This window comes from Argopecten irradians, chromosome 2 (assembly GCF_041381155.1).
Source record: "Argopecten irradians isolate NY chromosome 2, Ai_NY, whole genome shotgun sequence".
In the NCBI taxonomy this organism is placed as follows: Eukaryota; Metazoa; Mollusca; class Bivalvia; order Pectinida; family Pectinidae; genus Argopecten; species Argopecten irradians.
Genome location: NC_091135.1, coordinates 65,176,665 through 65,190,826, shown reverse-complemented (window position 1 = coordinate 65,190,826; position 14,162 = coordinate 65,176,665). Strand labels below are relative to the sequence as shown.

At 34.8% G+C, this 14,162-nt stretch overlaps 1 protein-coding gene across 1 annotated transcript in view; it reads left to right on the top strand.

Annotated features, from left to right (window-relative positions):
* LOC138316233 (FMRFamide-activated amiloride-sensitive sodium channel-like) overlaps positions 1-14,162 on the top strand; it is a 51,633-nt gene that overhangs the window by 30,979 nt on the left and 6,492 nt on the right. Inside the window, exons 7-10 of the mRNA XM_069257834.1 lie at positions 2,091-2,251; positions 2,696-2,785; positions 3,302-3,428; positions 8,378-8,450. Coding sequence (XP_069113935.1) covers positions 2,091-2,251; positions 2,696-2,785; positions 3,302-3,428; positions 8,378-8,450 — 451 coding nt within the window. The remainder of the gene's footprint in view (positions 1-2,090; positions 2,252-2,695; positions 2,786-3,301; positions 3,429-8,377; positions 8,451-14,162) is intronic.

Here is a 14,162-nt window from a genome sequence, read left to right as displayed (position 1 = left end):
AATGTGAATTGAAATTGTAGACCACAAATTGGCTTCATGGTCTGACGGTATGTACTCACTGCACTGTAGATGTACATGTAGAATATGTTTGTATCCCATTGCGTTCATACCACCTTTAACGCAATCAAAACACTGTTCAATCAATATATTTACATAAATAAATCCACTTTTACGTCAAATTTAAAACGGTGATGGTTGCTTAGTTGGGTAACTACGGTAGTCAGGATGACCGGAGATATAGTTCTGACTGTTGAATGTTATAGCTGCAGCTTGGTTTGAAATACAACAATGACACTTTTCAATATTTTTAAAATATTTTTTTTTTCAATTTGATGATATATCAATAATGTCTATTTCGAATAAAAATTGAGATAACCAAGGCGGAACGACTACCGGCGTGTATCGTTGTCAGGGTAGTGAGGCGGTCCGAAGTGGAGCGAGCCGCCAATTTGATTTTCAACCGAGGAAAGTAACTGTGATATAGCCTATTGATGGTATGACCGTTGAGCTGCTGAATGTTTGTCATGTATGTATCGGTCTACGAACGCGATTTAGACTAAATTCTTCATAGTCATGATTGTTATTTTATTTTACGGAGGATAGAAAAGTGTTTGAAAAGACTGGGCTATTTAAAACAAATGATACTGTTTCGGATAGGCTACCTGTAATGTTTGTTTTTTGTTCTGGAAACCTGTATATGATCTGTTAACCTATTGTTCGCTTAGACGTTCCCAGAATTGTTCACCGACAATCAGATGTTCTGTATATTTGGTTGAGATGAGTGAGCGTACACACATTCATGTAGGCCTACATCTGACATAACTATGGGATTCTCAGAACATTCTTGAGGAAAGCCCCCCGGTTGTAGCCCCGACCAGCGATTCATTTTGTAGTTTATTACCGTTACAATGCTTGATCACATCTTTTGTTTTGATGTCAAATACAAATTTAATTGGATCTACTAAAAAAACTCTTTATTTTCATTTTGAAATCCGTCAACTTATGACGCAAAATTTATCGAGGCGTGAACTAGAAGTAATCCGAACCTGTACTGCGTTTGTATTCATACGTCATTTGCGATTACGCTAATTTGAACGTAACTCCCCTCCCGTTGACTATATAGGGGCATATGTAAATATATACATGTATTATGTTTGATGGTAACCTTTGGTGGTGAATAACATATATAAGAAGCTCTTCTTGCTTTCTCAGTATGAAAAGTACGGCATATATAACTTTAATAAGACAACATACCTTGGATGACTTAAATATGAATAAGAATAAACTAAAATATTGAACAATCTCGGCCGATAGATATGACATTACCATCAACGCCTGCAATTCGTATCTTTTTTGTAGATTTTAAAGATGTTTATGAATATTTATGAGTAAGCATAGGATTATGTATTTTGTATTGATTTTCTTATCTTTTCTTAGCAACATATTAATTAGTTAACCAAAAGCAACCAATTAAGATATGTTCAATACATTTGTTTTATTGTCTTTGAAATCAGGATTTGTTTGTTTGTTTGATTGATGATTTTAACGTCCTATTAACAGCCATGGTCATGTAAGGACGGCCTCCAATGAATGCAGTGTGAAGCGTGCGTGAAGTGCGAGATGTGTGTTTTTGGGAGACTGTGGTATGTTCGTGTTGTGTCTTCTTGTATAGTGGAACTCTTGTCCTTTTTATAGTGCTATATCACTGAAGCATGCCGCCGAAGACACCAAGCAACACATTCCACTCGGTCACATTATACTGACAACGGGCGAACCAGTCGTCCCACTCCCTGTATGCTGAGTGCTAAGCAGGAACAGAAACTACCACTTTTATAGACTTTGGTGTGTCTCGGCCAGGGGACAGCACCTCACATGAGCGAGCGCTCAACAAAAGGCCAAAAGCGAGGCGGTGTCAAGTTCGACGCTAGGAAGAACAAAATCAGTTAGGAAGAGGGAAAAGAAAAAATCCTTAATTTAGTCGCCTTTTACGATCATTCAATACTATAGGGGCAGCAGATACAATTATAAAGCCCTACTTGCAGGGCTGTTTAAATCAGGAAAAATCACAAATAATTTTAATCAATATACAGGTCTATCATTGATATTGGATCTGGAGACTTACGAATACGTCAGTCCGTCTAGCAGTGGCAATGGAATGAAACTCGTGATTCACGAACCAGGCTCGTATCCTTTTGTGGAGGAGCACGGGGTGAACGTAGGACCGGGTCGGACATCCATCGGCTTAAATCGGGTGAGACATTCCTGTAGATTACATTTTTACCGGTCAAAACGAGATAAACATGGGATGTTAATTTGGGTTTATCCGTCTGTGTCTGTTTATCACACTTTCATCCCGGCCGCTGGAAACCTAAATATTGACCGATTTCAACGAAATTCTGCCAGTAGATGAATCGAATCATGGGATATTTGAGGCAAAGATTACCTGCGTCATCACACTCGTTTGAAACATTGAAATATGGTTCCGCTTACTAAAACCTTAAATATTGGAGTTTAACCAAGTAGGAAAGATGTACTGGATATACTTGACCTATCTATTGATGCGTTCTGAAAGCGGCGAATGGGAATATACATTCTTTGAATGTGCTTGCTTACATAGGTAGTGACATCAGAATTTGTTCTATTGTGTAACTAAATTTGAATGTATGTATTATAACCCATATGTTCATGGTTGCAGATTGAAATCCAACGGTTGACACCTCCGGATGGAAATTGTGAATATAACAATAATTATGTCGACCGATACGGAATGGAATATTCAAAAATGGTAGGTATGGAGAAAGCCATATTTTATTCAAAAAACACTAATAATAGCGACCAAACAAGGGAAGTATTAACAAAATATATATTTAAATAAAGACGTGTTAGAAATACAAAGATACTATACCCTTGTGTTTTGTAAGAGTCTTCAGTACATCCCCATTATCACTTTTTGATAGTATAAGTAGGATGGCGGTATTTGAATAAACCACAAAGCATATGTAAGATATATTGATTTTCGGTCATAATGAGATCACGTTATTTTTCGATAATTCATCAAGTGACTGAAAGTTCAGTAAACCTACAAAGGACTTATCGTCCATGATGATTACAAACCATTGTATCCGATTGACTTTTTTTAATCACACGTGTATCGCTAAAACTAGCATGTGCTTGGAGGATCTGACGCACACAGGTACCTCATTGTGTATTCATCAAGTTTTTGGTGGGGCGCAGTTTCCATCAATTTTCGTTTGTTATTGCACGCTTTGTTGTTGCCAGATTCCTTTAATTCCTTCCTTAGGCGTGTGAGCAGATCTGTCAAATAGGCTTGACGGAGGACATTTGTGGATGCCTGCCAACTATTAGTTCTATTGACCCTTCAAACATCATCAGCAATTCCAGGTTCTGTGGAGAAGACGAAAATGACTGTAAGTGATTTAAATTTGCATCTGACCAAGTCTGACTTGCAAAACAATTATTGGCCCTGCAGGTAGGGCATTAGAATTGTATCTGCTGCCCCTATTGCATGATCGTAAAAGGCGACTAAATTTAGGATCTTTTCTTTTCTCTTCTTCCTAACTGACTTTATTTTTCCTCATGTCTCCCTTGGCACCGCCTCACTTTTGGCCTTGAATCGTGCGTTCGCCTCTGTGAGGAAGGCTCTGGGTTATGTCCCCTGGCCGAGACACACCAAAGTCTATAAAAGTGGTAGTTTCTGCTCCTGCTTAGCGCTTAGTATACAGGGAGGGGACGACTGGTTCGCTCGTTGTCAGTATAATGTGACCGAGTGGGGTATGTTGTTTGTGGTGTCTTCGGCGGCATGCTTTAGAGATATAGCACTATAAAAAGGGCAACAGTTCCACTATACAAGAAGACACAACATGAATATACCGCAGTCTCACAAAACACGCACCTCGCACAACATACACGCAACACGCTGCATACATGGTAGGCCGTCCTTACATGACCAAAGCTGTTAATAGGACGTTAATTAATCAAACAAAATATTTATACTGTCACTTATATCCACTGTGGTCGAACTGCACGTTATGATTCTGGAAATAGCTATCACCGAGATATCTCATTGCAGAAAGTGACCTAGTTGTGATCAGGGACACATTGTGGCATGTTATTATTGTTACGAAGATGGATGTATCTGGAGATCAATCTATGATAAAAATGAAAATATACCAGTAACAACGCTTATTAACATATGCAAAAAGATCGAATCATTGCGGTTATCGTGCCTTGTGGTCGGTTTATGTCAATAATTTACTAGTAGATCCCAATTTAAGATATATATATTTAATCTCTATTGAACTGATTCAGGTTTTGAGGTTAGAGGGGGCGTGTGACCAAGCAAATCAGGCGAGGGGTCTGGGGGCCGCCTAGGCCCCCAGAAGCTCTAGAATAAATGGTGCTAAATTCCATTCTGAGGATTTCATGAACACATTTTCCAGAAAATAATTGAAGCCATTTAAGGATGTTTTTTTATGGTTTTCGTGTCAAGTGTCATATTTTTTATTTGAAATTTTGATTTAATATTTTTTACTTACAGAATTGCTATATCAAAATCTTAATATTTATATGGACATAAAGCGAAGAAGGGTGGGGGTCCAGAATAAATGCTAATAAATCCTGCTTTCTGCTTTCATGTACACTTTTTCCAAAAAATAATTGAAGCCATGTAAAAATGTTCGTTTATTATTTTTGACGTCTAATGTCATATTTTGAATATAAAGTTACAGAATTGCACTGCCTAAAATCTAAATATTTATAGAGGCACGAAGCAAAGAAAAGGATGGGGGTCTGGGGGCCGCCTAGAACGAATATACGTACCCGGCCTACTATGCATTTACATATTATTTTTGTCCAAAACAAACATAAATACCATGCTTACTATCTACCGTACCGCTCAAAAAACGTCAAAATCACATTTTGTGAACTTGCCGTATAAATTCCCTTCTGAAAGACCTTCATATGTATAATGTAAACAAATAATGCCTCGATGAGAATTTGATATTTTATGTGGTTCGTTTTTATTGCCTAGTAGGTAAGCTATATCAAACAAGTACGATAAAATGTAAAACAAACGTTTTATAATGGTTTACATAATCATCACTTTGCTCCATTTGCAGTAATAGGGAACAATTGTAGCTCTAAAGAAGACACCATTTTCAGTCTAAAATACTTTTGAGCTACAATATTGCAGCTAGGGGTCGCCTATTGAAGGTTTTCATAGGACTAATAAAAATGTATTAGAACTTTTTTAACGATATAAGCTTTTACTTTTATACATTATCCGTCAGATTAGATAATTTATTTTCACTAACATACACAATCTTCATAATTCGTGTATTGGACAATGACAGAAAAGAAGGCTAGTGGTCTGTCTATGGCCAGACGCTGCCTGGAATTATTACTATCATCCTGTTTTCTAATAGGGAGCCTTTTGTCATGTGCATTAATTTTTTAACATCGTTTGACCCATCTTATAACATTATCGGTGAGATCTGTTTTTGTTGAAACAAAAAAGGAAGGCATTTGGCCATGGTGTGCACCCAGATCCCTAGAAGCTCTCATTTTCTGTCGCATTTGGTTCTCCATTTGGTTTGATTTTCCACTTTTTTCTTTACACACATTTTCTTAGGACAAATAAAAAGCTTCTAGAAGCATTCGACGTCAGTAGTAATCTTGTAACTGGCGTTTTGAAAGTACGCACACATTTGTGAATTGATAGTCGGATTTAATACAGGACTTTAATGCTGAATCAAAAATGTGTAATATGTCGATCATTTACAACCTGAAGAACGAATGGCATGGCATATAGTCAACCAGCGAAGACTCATGGCCAGCTACAATTCCTTCCACCCATCCCCTCCCCCTTTTCTTTTATTTGCTAAGGATATCGAGATATAACCCGTCAATATTGAATATTAATGACAATAAATTATCTAATATATTGGGATTTTATCGGTTTTTTTTAGGAAAAAGTAAATACATGAAGGGATTTACATTGTACCTTTTAAGCGATAGAGATAAAACCTTATGTTCATGCATGTATGTACCACAAAGTCCCTTCTTTTCCTTCCCTCCCCTCTTTCTTTTTCCCTTCTTTTTTTCTCTCTCTCCTATTTTAGGTGGGGGGGGGGGGGGGGGCGTACGCCGGGTCCGCCCCCCTTGGATCCGCGCCTGCAAGTATATATTGGTAATCTATAAGTAAGGTTAACCGTGACTTAAAATAAAACCTTTGGAATGCTATGTTTTATACTAATGTGGCTTTATGTTGATAGGGATTGCGGCTATAAACCATACAGCCGCCCGAGATTAAAAGATATTAAATTGATTGTCGCCTCATATGTTATAAACAGTTTTCAATACATTCATAATTAATCAGACGTATTAATAGAATTGCATAGATCTGGAAAACTCGAACGCATGAGCTGGTGATTAGTGGCTGGTTACATGAGTTTATGGATACCAATATTTACCATATCATACCGGTTTGCAAATATTGAAGACAAACAACACAATCAGTTTTGACTAATTTTACAATTCTGTAAAACTTTAAAATCATTGAAAGAAACCTCAAATATCGGTGGCCTAAAACCTCATTTTAAATCTTTCGCTTCTATTTCCGGAAATCATACAGTTGTAGTTCGACCACTGTGACTTTTCCATGATATGATATACATGTTCAAATTTCAACTCATGAGGTTTTATGATTATGATTGTTTTTGAAAAGACATAATTTTAAATATTGTCGGCATACAAGTTACCTGAAATATGTCTGTTTTGATAGATATTGTAGAACAAGAAAACTAACAAAATATGAAACCATAAGCTTACTTTTGGATCAAACTAGAAAGTAAACAATGGTTCGGTAACGGCTTACCACTTTTGTCTTTTTGAACAATCACAAAATAAAGTCTTATTTTCAATACATTAACATTGTAATCTATTTTCTAAATAATTGTATTCTGTATTTGCATTTGACTAATCCCTCCTTGTGGGTAGGTATTGATTATGACTTCATAAATTTACGAGCGCAACGTCATATTTTTCGCTCAAAAATGACGTCACAATAGATACCTAACCACAAGAGTTAGTAGATCGAATGATATATCTGAGTAGAAATTTACGGGAACATACGTGTATGTGTTTTATAATTTCCATTTGATATTCCGGTAATAAGAACTGTGGATTGTGAATGGGAAAAGTATTCATTAAGGATGTATTCTTCTGAGGTTTCAGTCCCGTTGAAGTCTTGTTTCGACAAAGATCAAAGAAGTTATGAGATTTTCAAATACAATCAATATCTGTAGCAAGTTGCCAGTTGCAAATTTTGTCAAAAAATTACAGTTCTAACTTTAGCAGATTTTTTTATACGATGATTTTAAGAAATGGCCCATTTGGCGGCCATTTTGAAATTGTGTCTTTTTTCGCTTCAAGTAGATCCACAGTTTTACCATTTTTTACTGAAATTGTTTTTACTTAAATCATCACTGCACCAGCATTTTTAGCTGTATTGAGCTAATTTTTGCTGTAAATCTTTACTTGGTTCGTGATAATTAAAATATTGAGCATTAATGTATGAAATGATTCACTTTTTTCACTTTATTTTTACATTTAATGGTAATTTGAGCACTTTTAATTTTTACTCTAAAATACTGAAAAATAACAAATATTCAAGTGGGGCAAAAAAGTAAGCACACGGACCCCCGATTTTTCTGTCTGATTCTGAAAGAACAACCCTTTTCCTATTGATATGCAAAATATTAACAAAAGTTTAATACCAGAACTTTTTCTATAAAGGGTTAGATTTGGCAAAAATGGCTGAAAATGGTGCATTTTGTAGCTCAAAATTAAGGGGTAGGGGTAGCATATCTTGTTATTCTGAGAAAAAATATTAGTCTTTTTGATCAAAACTGGTATATTTTAAAAGAAGACTACTGGAAAATAAATTCTACAAACATAAATACATATCAAACACCTCATTAGGAAATTATGGCTTTAATATCTTGTGTATATGGTCAAAATGGCAAAATTCCCATAAAATCCAATATTTTGTCAACTAGGTATCTTTCAGTGACAGTAGCTCAAAAACGAGCACACGGACATATGTTTTTTCTTTCATTTTCTTTCATGGTATGAACTCCTCTTTCCAAAAATCTATATGAGAAAAAAGTTTAATACAAGAAAATTTTGACTTCTCAGAGGAGTACATCCTTAAATTTGATAGCCACTGTCTGGCGACCTATTCTCGTCAAGTATCAATTTTTGCCATCGCAAAAATATTTGAATGATTATACAGGAATTGATGCACATGCGATGGCGAGAATTGGACGCAGACCAGTAGTCATTTTTTCATTTATAGTTCTGTGTGAAGTAGTCGTCAGAGAGGCACAGATGGAAGGACGTGTATACTGTTCATGTACCAACCCTTGTATGTACGTATTATATCTTACGTCTACGTAAATGTGGATTTATATATACATATCATCTCATTGTCTGTGTGTATTGTCTTATCTTACTTGTTTGCATTTTCTGTCCTTTATAAAAGGCATTACAATGTGCCTGCTTTCGCGATTGTATAATTGTATTAGGCGACTGAAGTTTTATTTTGTATTCTTCCTAAATAACTTACCTACGCCATGTACACCAATAGCGCTATTAACACTGCCTCAATGATTGCTCTGAGTTCTCTCCCCTGGCGGTCAAAACATACAATAAATTACTATGATGTGATTTGATGGTAGCTATTACAATCGGTCGCTTTGCCTGTCATGTTGTTGGGATTTCACATGGTTAAAAATAATCTGTTCACTTTGATTGGTTTGCCAATTCTATTTACGTGTGTTGATTGGTTACTTGTTGTTGAAGATGTCATGTGTGTAAGGGGTACCAGTGGGGAATTATTGCAAACAAATAATCATTAGATAAACCCAGAGAAGTCCGAATGGTTGTTTTTTTCTGGTTGTCGGGCATTATTCTAAGAAATAACACAAGGCGGCGTTACCGAAAACAATATATGGGTAAATCTAGAGAGGTTTCAAATGTTCGGTGATATGCCGAGTTTTGTTCATCTATAAAAATATTAGGCTTTACTGTGCTAAAGTAAAGTGCAGTTTTAACCGAAATATGATGCTTGTTTACATGCGTAGGTATTTCACCAACCTGTCCAAGTATATCCGTACTCCGTATATTGTTTATTAGATGTAAAACTTGTTAGCATTATGAAATGGTCCACTACACCTTCTAAACAACTCTATTAAAATATTCAAAACGTTGATTTTCATAACGCAGGTCGTATTATGTTTCCCGACGTTGTCCTAATTACCACGCATCAGTTGACTATTACTGCGCAAGACGGCAAAACAGAGACATGAATTTTCACTGTTAATATATAGATTTGAATTTGTTAAGTATTGTAATCTCATCTTTGGCCATCGTTATCAATATCATTATGTTGTAATTGTTTAAAATATACTTTTGATTTTTGTTTCGAAAAAGGTAGTGTAATGGCCATTTCATAGATATCATGAAGTTGATTATTTACATTGAATGTGAAAGCATTTAAATTATCCTTCTCCAAAAATAAATTGTCATAAGAACAATGCCAGCTAACTGTGAACAGAACAATTCGTCAAGCTTTCCTATCATTGCTTCCTAATAAATAATGCTGAAAGGTAGCCTTGTTAGCTTTTTGGGAAGCTAATACTGAAATTATATATAGATAAGGTTGTGTGTTAATTCCGGAATTTTGTTCCCGGCATTATGCGTTTCCTCTTTCGGCCTATTAGTCACGCTCTATTCATATAGGTCACATGATTTGAAAGAAAAAGTTTATGTGCGACTGTGCATCACGAAATATTTAAGTAGATTTGTTCGCCCTCGTCCTCCCCGTCATAATTTGTGTCCACCTTAATCTTTTTTTGTATCTTTTGGTTTTTTTGGACAGATTTTACATGGGTACAAAGAGCATTTACATATGACATTCATATTCATTTCTTAATCTAAATCGTCATATACATATATATACTTTCATTTCTCTAATATTGTTACTCTCTCTGTACATATGTATATGCATTGTATATAATAATTAGTAATTAAGTGTGTCGCGTTTTCTTTATTTTGTACCCATATATATAATCACTCGACTGAATTATATCATATCTGTTCATATCTGAACACGTATTTTATATACATGTATCATGGCCCTCTAAGCAAATAACAAGTAACAAGTACCCATTGATAGTCAAAATACTATTTAGCTGTGCAATTAAACAATTAAACTATTGTATATGTTAATTTGTATTTCTAATTTACTCTAAACTATCCTGGCTTGATGGATACTGAATCCTGATTATCGAATATTGAGAATCTTTTATACAATAATAATTATCTAATTGAATAATCAAACTATGTACATATTATAACCATAAATGTTGGTTAACTCCAAATGTATAAAACAAATTGCATTCAATCCCCTACCATTTTTTTTCATATTCAACTAAGACAAAATACTTGTCTGAGTTGTTGTCAGACTCTCATATATATTCCAAGGGGATGGGTCAGTGTGCATAAGCACAAGGACTTTACATAAGTTTATTAAAAAAAAATTGAGTTATCCCCCTTTTATTAGTAATTTTTAGGTCACCTGAGACGAAGTCTCAAGTGACCTATTCTAATCGCCTTTTGTCCGTCGTCGTGCGTCGTGCGTCGTGCGTCGTCCGTCGTCCGTCGTGCGTCGTATGTCCGTAAACAATTTACATTTTCGACTTCTTCTCCAAAACTGCTGAAGCAATTTCAATGAAATTTTGCACAAACCTTCTAAGGCATAAGGCCAATCAAAATTGTGAATTATATGGTCCCCACCCCCCAGGGGGCTGTGGGAGGGGCCAAAAGGGGTAAAATTGAGTAAAATTTCAAAAATCTTCTTCTCTACTCACAGATGTGGTAGAATCAAATACTCTTCATAGATAGAAAGGTCTTAAGGTCCTTTACAAAAATTGTGAATTATATGACCCTGGGGTCTCTAGTTTCCCCCTGGGGAGGGGGTTAAGTTTACTATACTTTATATTGAGAAAACACTTTTTTGCGCATTATTTGGTCATTTGTAATAGGAAATGAGTCAAATGTTGTCAGAATTATCAGTATGAGATGGCCATTTAATCCTATTAACAAATTTTCTATGACTGACCCCCAGGGGCCTTAGGGGCGGGGTCAAAAGGGGTCAAATAGGCTAAAACTTCAAAAATCTTCTGAAATTGTGGAAATGGTAGAATCAAATACTTTTCATAAATAGAAAGGTCTTAAGGTCCTTTACAAAAATTGTGAATTATATGACCCTGGGGTCTCACATTTCCCCCTGGGGAGGGGGTCAAGTTTACTATATTGGTCCAGGCCGACCCCCTTGAGGGCAGAGGGGCGGGGCCAAAAAAGGTCAAATAGGCTAAAACTTCAAAAATATTCTTTTAAAATTCTGGAAATGGTATAATCAAATACACTTTATAGATAAAAAGGTCTTAAAGTTTGTTTATAAAAATTGTAAATTATATGACCCTGGGATCTCCTGTTTCCCCTTGGGGAGGGGGTCAAGTTTACTATAGTTTATATAGGAAAAACACATTAATGAGCATTTTTTGCTGAATTTTCATAGGAAATGAGTCAAACTTGGTTAGAATTATTAGCCTGAGATAGCATTTTAATATCATATCCACATTGGTCCTGGCCGACCCCCTGGGGGTAGAGGGGCGGGGCTAAAAAAGGGTCAAATAGGCTAAAACTTCAAAAATCTTCTAAAATTCTGGATATAGTAGAATCAAATAATTATAGATGGAAAGGTCTTCAGGTGTTTTATAAAAACTGTGAATTATATGACCTTGGGGTCTTACGTTACCCCCTGGGGAGGGGTCAAGTTTACTTTAGTTTATATAGGAAAAACATATTTGTGAACATTATTTGCCCAATTTTCGTAGGAAATTAGTCAAACTTGATTAGAATTATTAGCCTAAGATATAGCATTTTAACATCCATATCCATCCTCGATGACCCCCTAGGGGACCAGAGGGGCAGGACCAAACAGGGTCAAATTGATTAAAATTTCAAAAAATACCTCTAAGTTCACAGGTTTGATGGAAGCAAATACTCTTCATAGTCTAAAAAGGTCAAATTTATAAATCACTGACCAACTGCAAGGCCCAGCAATAGAGCATATAGTGTTTTTATGTCTTTCATTTGTTTTATTATTTGTTTCATTATATATTCTAACTCAGGTGACCGTTAAGGCCCATGGGCCTCTTGTTAATATTATTATCACTATACTGTAACTAATTCAGTTGATATGTATATATAAATATATGTATTAATGAATTGCAGAATGGATTCATGTTTGTACTTTAAAATAAGAACTGAAGAGGACTTAAATAGGCGTAGCCTGATGTCCGATCATCTTGATGTACATAATATCAATAGAATATTGTTGAAATTGAAAAATATAATATCTGAAAAGGAGCCAGGAATAAAAACCCAAAAAACTAGTTGCCGTGTAAACAAAGTGGTTTGCAGTACAAGGTATTTCCTATACAATATGATAGTAATTTTCTTGAGTTTTAATTGAAAGATTAAAGACATTAATTTGCAAGTTGCACCCTTTTAAAAAAAGCAGAAGAAGAGATTAAAAAAGGAAGAATAGTAGAAAAACTGAGAGAAAGAAGAAGTGACAATGGACTGACAAGGTTCATCATTCTGAATGAGATTTATAAAATCATATGTAAAAAGATTCCACACAAAGATCATGACTATTTCCAAATCTAAATATCAAATTGGGACTTTACACAGTGATGATTGATGAGTAGACAGTTAAAGCATATTAAGAGGAAAAGTTTAAAAAGTAACATTATTCTAAATAAAAAAAAAAAACTTTCGCATTTTCTCCACTCATTGACAAATTTCATAATATGTGTTTCACCCTTCGTGGTTGCAATATTTTTTCAGTCACGTACATGTCATTCAAAAGATTTTTTCTTTTCATTCTTTTCTTCCTGTATCAACAGTAATATTCTGGCAAAGTACCTTATAAAAATCACTTGCTCCTTTTTTGTGCTTAACAAATATTCTTAAGTTTATCGGGAAGAAATGGTTATTTAAAATCCTATTGGAAATTCCATCTGATGAGAACGTTTTTAATGGCATTGCTTACACCTTGATATGTAAGAAAATCCGTATGCATATTAAATTTCTGATTAAACTCATATAAACTGTAAAACACATTATTTTCACCATTTCATATATTATTCAGGATTAAAACTTCCTTCTAAAACCATTCTTTATAAACAAACTTCTATTGTTAATTTTTATTAATTTATTATGCCAAATAGGAACTTTAAGAACATTATCATTTTTCTTTTTAATGTTTTCAGACTTTAAAGTAAATTTACACCAACTTTTGAAAACAGGTTTCTACAGTTTTGTTGACATTTTGAAATATAGTCACTACCGCAATGAGCAAATATGTTTTCATTACCAAACCTTTTAAAATACAAACTCCATTTTCCTTCTGATGTGTACAACCTACGTATCCATGTTAGTTTCAGGGAGTCAATAAAGGATTCTAAATGAATCATTTTAAGTCCACCCTCATGAAAACTGTTAATAGTTATATCTCTTTTTATCTTCTCACATTTACCATTCCATAAAAAGTTATAGAGTTATGTATTCATTTTTTTAAATAGGCTGTACGGATTTAGCAATGATATGAATAGGTGATGTAATCAAAGTATCAGAAGAGACTTGATAATATGTATTTTGCAAACAGGTTTGAAATTTCTTCTGTTCCAGGTATTTATCAATGATTTAAGCTTAACTAGTTTTTTATCATAGATTAGCTTATGTAAATCAACACTAAAGTCTATACCTAAAAATGTAAATTTTGTGATACCCCATTGCAAATTTCATTCTGGGAAATATATATCATCAGTATATTTTTACTACCAATCCACACAACTTGTGTTTTGCTTTTGTTTATTTTCAAACGAGAGATTTTTGCAAAGTTATTAAGCTCATTCAAAGATTCCTTCTTTCCTAACGTCTAAAATAAGGGAAGTATCATCAGCATATTGGGAAAGAACTATTGGAATACTCCCTATATCTAAACCTTT